The following is a 9985-nucleotide window of genomic DNA, read 5'->3' as shown; positions in this document are numbered from 1 at the left end:
TTTTGTCTTGTTTCCAGCTAAGATAACTAAAAGGTCTTAACTCAGGGAGGAGTTTTAGAGAAACAAGTCAAAATTAAGTGAGTTTTTGCTTAGAACAAGCAAAATACTCTGCCAATGGGGTAAGAAAAATAATTTTATTTCAAGCAGAAAACAAGCAAAAACACACTTAATTTTGACTTTTTTTTTTTTTCTTCTGAAAACAAGACATTTTTTTCTTGTCTAGAAAATCCTTGATTTAAGAATTTTTAGATATCTGAACTGGAAACAAGACAAAAACTCTAAGTAAGAAAAGTTTTGCAGTGTTCTTTTTTATGAATGAGTTTAGGTAAGCAGAAACATAATAATGAATAATGTGGTATCATACATATTAAATATATAAAATATTTTAAGTTTGCGTTTTAAGCATTGAATGTCATTTACCCTTAATGACTCCACACAAGTACATTTCCCCCAATAAAAAATTATATATATATAAGATATTTTAGAATGTTAAATAACATTTATACTTAAAAAAAAAAAAACCTGCTGTTCAAGCTTTCTCTTAATCAAGTATCCTGAAAAAATATACAGGTATATCAAGGTTTCCCGCAAAAATTTGAAGCAGCAGCAGCAGCAGCAGCAGCTTTGCCATTATAGGAACAGATATATATATATATATTATAAAATATTAAAATAAAACATTGTTGAAGACTGACAGGAAAGAAAAGAAATGGTTGAACCATTGATGTCACAATGTCCTTACTACCTTTCTGGACCTTGAATGTGGTAGTTGAGTTGCTGTCTATTCAGTATCATAGCTGAAGCTGTCGGATTTAATCAAATGTATCTTAATTTGTGTTCTAAAGGTGAATGAAGGCCTTACAGGTTTGGAACGACATGAGGGTGAGTAATTAATGAAAGAATTTTCATTTCAGGGTGAACTACTTCTTTAATTTCCAATGTCATTTCACAATACTAAATGCAGCCTTGTTTAGAATAAGTGATTTTTTTATTCTAAACCAATCTTACAGACTTCAAATGTTTGAACAGCAGTATGTTATTTTGGTTATAAACTTTTTAAATTAAGGTAGTTTAAATTCCTACCAAAAACATATACTTTAGCTATGCACAGTGCACAAATGTCTGTAATACACATTGCAACAGCCCCTTAAAAACACTGTGCTGATATGTTTTAATAGCACACACATGGGAAATACATAATTTGGAAGAAACTCTTAGATCAGCACAGCTCGGGTTCCAAACAGGCCAGAATGAGTCGTGCAGCATTGGATGCTCTGCTGCACCCTGACACCTTGACCCTCAGTTCCTCAGGGTGAGGCTAGGTACATGTGGACCTTCCATCCAGCTGCACAGGATCAGACGTACAGCATGTGAGAGACACCGCTAGGGACCCTGCATGACAACAAGCCAATCCGTGACCCGACAGGCAGGCCTCCTAAGCCGGCCCCAGGTGACGTCTGGTCAGCCAAACACAAGGGCAGAGTCTGGGGAGTGTCTCCATGGGATTGTATAAACAACACTTCTGCAGAACTCATTTCCCACTGGCTGCCAAATCTCGTTAATGTTTCATCTCCAAACCTTAAGAGTATCAGGAGTCATAGCACACATTTGAGGAGGAAATGTATATAGATGATGGACTGCAATTTATTTTCTTGCCTCTTATTGAAAACACCCTGGGCACATTGCTATGATATGTATTTTGTGAGGTCACCCAACAAGAAATCAATCTTTTTTCACATTTAAAAAGTCTAAATGCTGCTAAGTTGCTGTTTTGTTAATACATGCCAATTAGCAAATCAACATGTATATATACTGTATATTTAAAAAACTACTAATCATAGAAGTGTAGTCATTTTTTAAAGTTAGAATGTTATGCTAATGGTTAATAAATGAGACACCAAGCCAATCTGTATATATTTACAAAATCTACACACAAAAAATTAACATACATAAATAAAGAAGCTACATTGCATAATTTCATTCTATCTGTATGCGACTCCAGGTGTCCGTTGTTCAAATGAGCGCTGTCAGGTCATGTTGGAGGTTATTGGAAAAAGGTCGAGTAAATGTTAATTCATGTTAATATGACAATTATATCAACACAACTAAAATGCACAGTAGATCATTATTCAGGTATTGCTTGTAAACCACAGATTTTACATCGCACTACATGGACTGAGTGAAAAACTATTTTCTCTTTCTGAGGTGTACTGGGACTTATACATTATAAAACAGTATGGAATTCTTCGCAAATACATATGTTTTCTACCTAAACAGTGGGGAATTAAAGAAGACCAAATAGCCCGATCTGTAGGCGGATGTGAGATGCGGCCCTTTAAGAGAGTGAAGAGCTCTCTGATCGAAGCCCTTGAGGCTGCGCTGCTCTCGAACATAACCACCGACGGCAGCAGGTGAAGGAGTACAGGAAGGACTCACAGCTTTGGTCGAAAGGTAGATGGGTGAAAAAAGAAAAGTAGATGAGAAGCTTTTCAGCTGGTGAGTTTCAGATGGGAAGACCCTGGAGGAAACAGGAGAAAGCCATTAATAACCACAGTATCACGGTGATCTATTTGCATGGATGAGCTACAAGCGGATAATGAACTAGCCTTAACGTTTCTCCTTTTCTCTGCGTAGCTGTCTCTTTGCCTCCTTCCAAGCTTGTAGCACACCACTGGGAGAGCTCTCGCCTGTACAAAACAGCATGACAAATCAATGCCTTATTCCAAAATCAAGGGAAAAGGTTATTCTCTGTCTCCACGGGATTCGGCGCTCCCCTGTATCTTTTGCCCTCCCCTTCTCCATTTAAAACCAAACAAACCTCAGTCTTACCCACACTCTCTAATTAAGAGTAGGGCAGTGGGGTGTTTTTTGTCTTTTTGGTTACGCTTGCAGTGCTAGTGTGGGGAGTGTGAAAACAGATCTGATGGACCGCATGCCCCCGGCTCTACTCCGCCCAGGCTCCAGCAGGTATGGCTGCTTGATTGACAGCTCTCAGGTCAGCCACCCATCTTCCAGACTGTTGTAGGGTGGGCGTTAAAGAGATTTGGAATGCCTGGGACCCTGATTGCTTTATAGCCGGGCTGTCAGAGCCATTGTATGGGTTGGTATTATTAAGGTTGGCCATCTCTCCCCGTCTGGGAGGCGTCACGTTCGCTGCTCTCAACATAAAGAGGCAACAGCACACAATTTATATCTCTTCTTTCTCTTTGGCTGAAAGAAAGAGAGAGGGAGAGAGGGTGAGAAAGAGAAATAGAGAAAAAAGAAGAAGGGAAACAGAATCGTTAGTGTCCCTTGGGAAAGCAACCAAATGCGGTGGAACTCACACCAAACGTTCTTTGTCTTTGACAATACAGAATTTTCAATCAATACTGCAGCAGCTTGTGCAAAATACACAGATCCAAGTATAATGAAGCCTATATTCATTTTTATTATACTTAACGGGTAAAGAGTCAACAAAATAGTCTTTTTTGTTGTTTAAAGAAGAGATCTGTTGAGCAAACTGTAATTTCTTGTCAGATTTACAAATTTTATTCCAACTGAAACATATGCTGAAGATTAAAATTCCTCACTAGACAAGTGAAATAATGGCTAACGTAGCCTATAATAAGCACCAGATTATATTCTGCATGTTGCATTTAAAAAATAGAAATAATTAAGAAAAGCAAAAAGCATTCTCGCAATAAACATTTATGTTAATTTATAACACAACATATGTTAACAAGTTCTTCCTTTGGCAGATTTGTCTCTAGTCATCTCATTCCCGCAGGTAAAGATACTGTAGTGTGCATTGGTCCTAAGAACAACAAGCAAGAATACGTGTTCTTTCCCCCCCATCTCTTCCCTCCCCTCTTAATTCCCCAGGCGGGGATGACAGACTGACAGGTTGCTGGAGGTCAGTGGAGCAGTGGCCCTTCTCTCCCTGGGACTGGGCCGATAGTCCATACAGGTCCCCGACACTCCTGGCTTCCTCATGTTTTTTCGCTGGAACCCTGCCGATGACTCAACGGTGTACCAGCCTCCTTGGAGACATGACAATGGGCGGGGTGCTGCGTCGCCGACTCACACCTTTTTGGTCAACGCCTTTCCGCGTCCCCGTGGGGTAAGCCGGGGCCAGCACCACTCACTCACTCAGCCTATCCGCCCCCCTTCCCCGCTAGCACATAGGACATCCCGGCTTCAGTCGGGCCCCGACGCCCTGGCACGGGCAGCCCTGTGAGATTTGCCGGGACACGGCGGCTGAGATGTCGGTTCAGACCTGCGAGTCTGGGCAGGGCCTGAGAGGGGCGGCGGCGCACTGGGACGGCCCAGACTGTGGCTGCAGATCATGCTCCATTATGTTTGGACTCAGGGGGTGTGAAAGCACTGCGGTCCCCAACGTCTCTCCTCCTAAAAGATCATCAGTTGGCTGTAGCTGGAGGCGATTGTGGCCCCTAATTCACTTTGTTATCCCCACGTCTTTGTTTGGGATGTGCTTTTGTGGTACGCAACGTTACCGTATATTCCGTAATGTCTGACGGAAAATGTGTGAGGAATAGGCGGTAGCGCATCCGGTGCTGACACCGGTATTGATTTGAACAAGTCGTGACTCCTCCGCCACGTGTCTGTATGTCTTCTCATCTGAGAAATAAGTGTTAGTCTCTTCCTCACTGTACTCCATTGTGTCCTCAGCAGTTGCCATATTGATTTTGTTTTTTCTTTGAGTCCTCCCATTGTCTGTGCCCTTTACCGCTGGGATTAATCTAATTGTTTATCTCTGAATCTTTTTCCTGCCTTCACTCCCTTCTGCCTCATTATGTGCCAAGATTTGACAAGTTGAGTCTCCACACTCTCCAATCGCATTTTACAACATGTCGATCTTCAGAACACTACAGATGGCCTGCCTCTCAGCAGACCCTCCCACATGGAATGTAACAAACATGACAACGCTGCACATTCTAACATGGCAACACGCATACACGTTCACACACGTACACAAACACACATCCACACTGGCATATAGTGTTGGATGCACTCGAGCACACACGCGCAAGCATTCGCACAAGCAACACGTTGCGAGATGCAGACGCGCACAGTCGCACTGACCAACCCTTCGTGTTAATGTGGGGATGAAAAAAAATCTGCTTTTCCCTACATCCCTGTGAATTTCTAAGAGAAATTCCAGTGGGTGCACTCGAGGAGATGACAATATGCGCAACATCTCCAAATGCTTGTCAGTCCACGTGGTAAAGTCGACAGCATTGTAAGCGCACAATGGCGAAGAAATATATAAATAATGCCAGCCAAAAAGACACAACTGTCAAAGAGCTTCGTCTCTCTCCAGACTGAGGGGACGTACAGGCAGCGATCTTTTTCCACTCGCTTTGTGTTTCATCTTTTTTTTTCTCCCGTTGTTTTTTTCAACAGCATCCCGAACGCTCTTGGGCCCATGGAAGCCCTGTGGTCAGGTTTTATCAGTGAGTTAACTCTACAGAAGTGGGCCAGATCAATACAGGCATTCTCTGAGAGACGGGGTGCAGTCGGAGCCTTGTGGATGTAGATATGTGTGTGCGTACGAGTGCCTTCAGGAGCAGATCGATGGGCTGACAGGGGCTCCGCTTTGTTCTCACACAGTGCTCAGATGTTCGACGTGCTTTACATGATTGCTTAAAGGTTTTTGTTTGCCGTCTTGTTTGTTTGCTACATACTTTTTTCTGTCTGCTTATTCTTCATTATGCACTTTGCTAGCACAGCAGAGTTTACAACTAGTTATTGTTTTTATTGTCAGGTTTCCTCTTTATAATAAAAGACTTCAGATATGTAGCTCTACAGAACAATAGGAATGCTTGTATTGTCGGATAGAAAACCAGTGGAAATCTGAGCACAGTGCTGTATGTCAAACATTACTGGTCAGTATTGGACCAACTCAACCTTAGCTACTGTTGCCTTCTGCCATTTCCTCAGACAAGCTTTTGCATATGGACCATCTGTCTTTATCTAATTTTAAACACAATTTTATGAAACTGTGCAGAAATGCATTGTTTTTTTCATATTTTCCAATAAATCTTTAAAAGTTTTGAAAAGTTCACAGTACCTTAGTGAATATGTGGCTGAAGTGTTAGGAACAACTCTGTTCACATACATTACCGTGATTGCTTTCAAATTAGGCTTTTCTTTTTTCAGTTGATTGTGAGAAGCATTTGGCTCTATTAGCAGTCTCTACAGCTCTATTAGCAGCCTCTTTTTTTAATCACGTTACTGCGTAATTTAACAATTTCGGCAGATAAAAGTGCTCAATTTGTGTCGCAATTAATTCCTGTTCAATAGAAAAATATCCAATCGGTTTTTGGCACTTTAGAAGCGCATTTTACTAAAAATCACATAAATCTCCAGTTAATTACTATGGGATGTTCTATAAAGCTTATTTGAGTTAGCAACAGTAACCAAGAGGGGCGGAGCTATAAATCATAAAAGAAAATTAAACGACCCCTTGATATGAGGTATCAGCATTTTTGCATGATAAATAAGAATATCTATCCAAAATAGTTTCAAAATAATAAGCAAAATCAACAGGCCTCTTGTACACAAAAACGAGATGTCGTCCAACAAAATTCGCCCACTCCACTTCTAAACAACTGTCATAATAAGCGCTTGCGAAAGTGGCTGAAGCTTGAGAATAAGTGTTTGCATACTTGCTATGTACAATTCTTCATCTGAAGAACTATTTTTGTCCCCTGACAGGGTTGGCCTTTGACATCCTTTGTCATCTTTCGAGTCTAAAGAATTTCTTTTTTTGCGGCAAATTCATCCACTTCCATGGTGGCCCGCACGGTCACCTAAAACAAGTTAAGCACTTGCCTCTCTAAATAAGCTGCCTGAAATTACTTCTAATAAGAACTTGTGTGCGTAGGCTGGCCCTCCACTGAAAGGCGTTGACCACTGAGGACAAGTAGGTGTCAATAGATCTAGTCTCAGAGCCTGTGGGACTTTGAGAAGCATGAGCTCTTCTCCAGGCCTTAATAAGACAGCACAGATGCGCCCTTGTCTGAGCATGGCCTCTGTGTCTTATTGTACTTTGGCCTCCCAACCACGGAGCCCCCTAACAGGGCAGGGCCGGGACCACGTTGCCTGTGTAAGAGGGTCTCATTAAGAGAGGCAAACGAAAACCGGGGTCAAGGTACATAAAGGTGCCCTGAGCTAAGGAGCATGCCGCTAAGATGAGCTAGGAGCTTCTCCACAGTTCAGGGCCGCCCCTCCAGACCTCTGGCCCTCCCCGCCGTGACCTCCTATCTCCAGCATTATTTGATGAAGCAGAGCTTGATAATTATTTTGCGTGGATGGAGAAGAGGGCAAGGGTGTGAAAGGAGAATGTCATTCGGAGGGAAAGGATAGCAGGGGATGACAGAGAAGAGAAAGAAAACCAGAAGAGGAGAGGAGAGAGAAGAGAAAAAAAAGATCAAAAGCAGGCCTTTCGCTTTTCATGCCTCAGAAGGCTCCAAAGAGGATAAGGAACAATCAGGCCTTGGGTCTCCTGTCCTCTCTAGCAATTAGACTTAGTTGATGAAGTGAATAGGATGAATGGCAGGGTTCAAGGCCTTTCTAGGATTCACACAACAGGGTGTGTTTTTCCCCTTCTCCTCCTTTATCTCTTTCTCCCCTCCGAGTGGCACAAATGCAGCTGAAATATTTCCAAATGAAGACAATGTGGTCCAAGGTGCCAAATCTTAATCACGGTGGCTGATGAGACTGAAGAGGAGAAAGAAAAGAGGGGAGGGAGGGAGAGAGGGTGTGAGAGCTGCTCAGGAGAACAAACACATACATTCAATGCAGTGCATCTTTGCACCTTATCAAACCACCGCCCCCCTCCACCCCACCCAAAAAAAAAGAAGGATTTACGTCTCAAAATCCCCTTTGTGCGTTCGCCGTTGTTCGGGTATACCAAAGAAAACAAATAAGAGCGAGAAAAAATGTATCTCTCACATCATGACAATCGCCACAGTGCTCTAGAGTGAATGCACCTCGCAGATGGCGCTTTGTCTGAAACTGATAGTACCCTGAAAATCTGGACGTGAATGTACAGCGACTACAGATTCTAAGCATTCTTGTACAGATAATATTGCGTTTACCGCTCAATCCCGGAAATGAAATACCACATTGTAAATCCACATGCGCTCCGTAACGACCAGGGATGGCGGAATTCGGCCAAATCCGCAATAACAATAAACACAGCAATCAGTCTCCCTTTAACCTTTACTCCTTTTTTTTCTAGATCATTCCTCCTATTCTATTTCATTTAACCCAAACTTAATTTACCATGAGCGTGAGGCTTTTTTTCCCACCAACCCCTCTGGTGTGTTTTTTCAGCCATTCCTAATACAGTATATGGCAGTTAGTGGCTCCGGAGGCCCGGTCCATGCCGCCACACTGCACTAAAACCTTAAGATGCTTAGTGATATTCTTTAATCTGGCTCACTGATAATGTGTTTAAAGGAGCAATTCAGCTTTCCAAACTTTGAGGGTTCAAAGTCTCTGAGGCATGGGGTCAGAATGCCAATGAGCTAAATAAAGAGTAGCCAGAATGGGCTTTGGGAAGGATTTGAAACTTGGGCTTCTCAATCTCTTTGATCTAAATAGAGTTTCAGGCCACAATGATGCAGAATATCAAATGCTAAGAACTGCGACGCGGCCCGCATTTGCGGTGTTTGGTATGTTGAAGCCACAGAATGCTCAATAGTGTTTACATAATGGGCTTATTTCAGCGATGCATTTGGGTAGGGGGGCATTTTTTATGACATTGATAAATAGAAGAGAAGAGAAGAGAAGAGAAGAGAAGAGAAGAGAAGAGAAGAGAAGAGAAGAGAAGAGAAGAGAAGTTGCTCGCATAATGCACTGGCTCTTAATTGTGCATCTTAAAAGAGCTCATATACTCCATTATTCATTAGTAACTTACATTAAGAAGAGGTATTCTGTCTTTAATGGTGCACTCCTAATCTTTACAGGATATAATCTATTACAGTGAAGTGCTCCTCATATTATTGGTAAACAGTCTATTGTTATTAATAATAATATTTCAGAATGCTGGATTAATTTAGCAATTTTTATTTTAATTGAATTATCAGAATGTCAAAATCAGAGCAAACTAATTTATTTCGTTTTTAATTTTCATCCAACCTTTAATTGCCATTGAGCAACTAAGTGAACAAAAAGAAAATTATTAACTCGTAATTGATTGAAATATTTTAAGGACATAAAAGAGTGCTGCACCAACAACAGCGCATTACAAAACAATACAGTATTTGTTTTCATTAAAAAAAAAAGAAAAAAATTAAATCACCGTAATTGTTTTGATCAAAAGTCACCTTTTCAACAAGAAAATATTTACATTCTGCACAAAGGGCAATTAAGGATATGCTTCTGTTAAAATAAACCTAAGTTTGAAGTGTATGTGATTACACTTATTAATATTAATTTCACTATTTACATTTTTAAAAGCACTTCAATCTCTTAGACATTTTGATTTATGTTATTTTGTTACATAACCCCTCTCTCTCTAAGTGTGTAAGTGTATATAATGGACAAATAAATCAGGCAGAGTACAATTATAGTAATTAATTATAATAATTAATTAATAAAGGTTACAAAAATGTGTACTCCAGATCAGATTGTGTGCAATATTATACCCCTAAAACAATCCCATTGTTTTAAATGACAGAGTCATTGATTCCATAATTGTACTTGTAGTTTGTGTGAAGATCATTCGGAATAACAGCAACGATATGTGTATGGGAAGTGAGGATGCTCTAGATAATGGCTGTCTATTTTTAATTGTTCACATATTTTTTCTTTTCCTCAGTGACATGGCCATTACTTGGCAGTCAACACTTATCGGCAAAATCGCCCAGGATTAATGGTCTAACTTGGGCTGGTAAAAAAAATGTTGAAGTTGTCCCGATTATCAGCGAAGGAAAAAGAATAATGGTTATTTGTCATTGTGTTAGGCTGAAAGAAA

At 40.9% G+C, this 9985-nt stretch overlaps 1 protein-coding gene across 1 annotated transcript in view; it reads right to left on the bottom strand.

Moving 5' to 3' along the window:
- Nucleotides 1-2607: 2607 nt before the first annotated feature.
- The window catches only part of LOC141336342 (complement C3-like), a 115460-nt gene continuing 108082 nt past the window's right edge, over nucleotides 2608-9985 (bottom strand). The window contains exon 37 of the mRNA XM_073841916.1: nucleotides 2608-2687. Coding sequence (XP_073698017.1) covers nucleotides 2608-2687 — 80 coding nt within the window. The remainder of the gene's footprint in view (nucleotides 2688-9985) is intronic.

Source organism: Garra rufa, chromosome 6 (genome assembly GCF_049309525.1).
Source record: "Garra rufa chromosome 6, GarRuf1.0, whole genome shotgun sequence".
Classification (NCBI taxonomy): Eukaryota; Metazoa; Chordata; class Actinopteri; order Cypriniformes; family Cyprinidae; genus Garra; species Garra rufa.
This window is presented reverse-complemented; position numbering and strand designations above follow the sequence as displayed.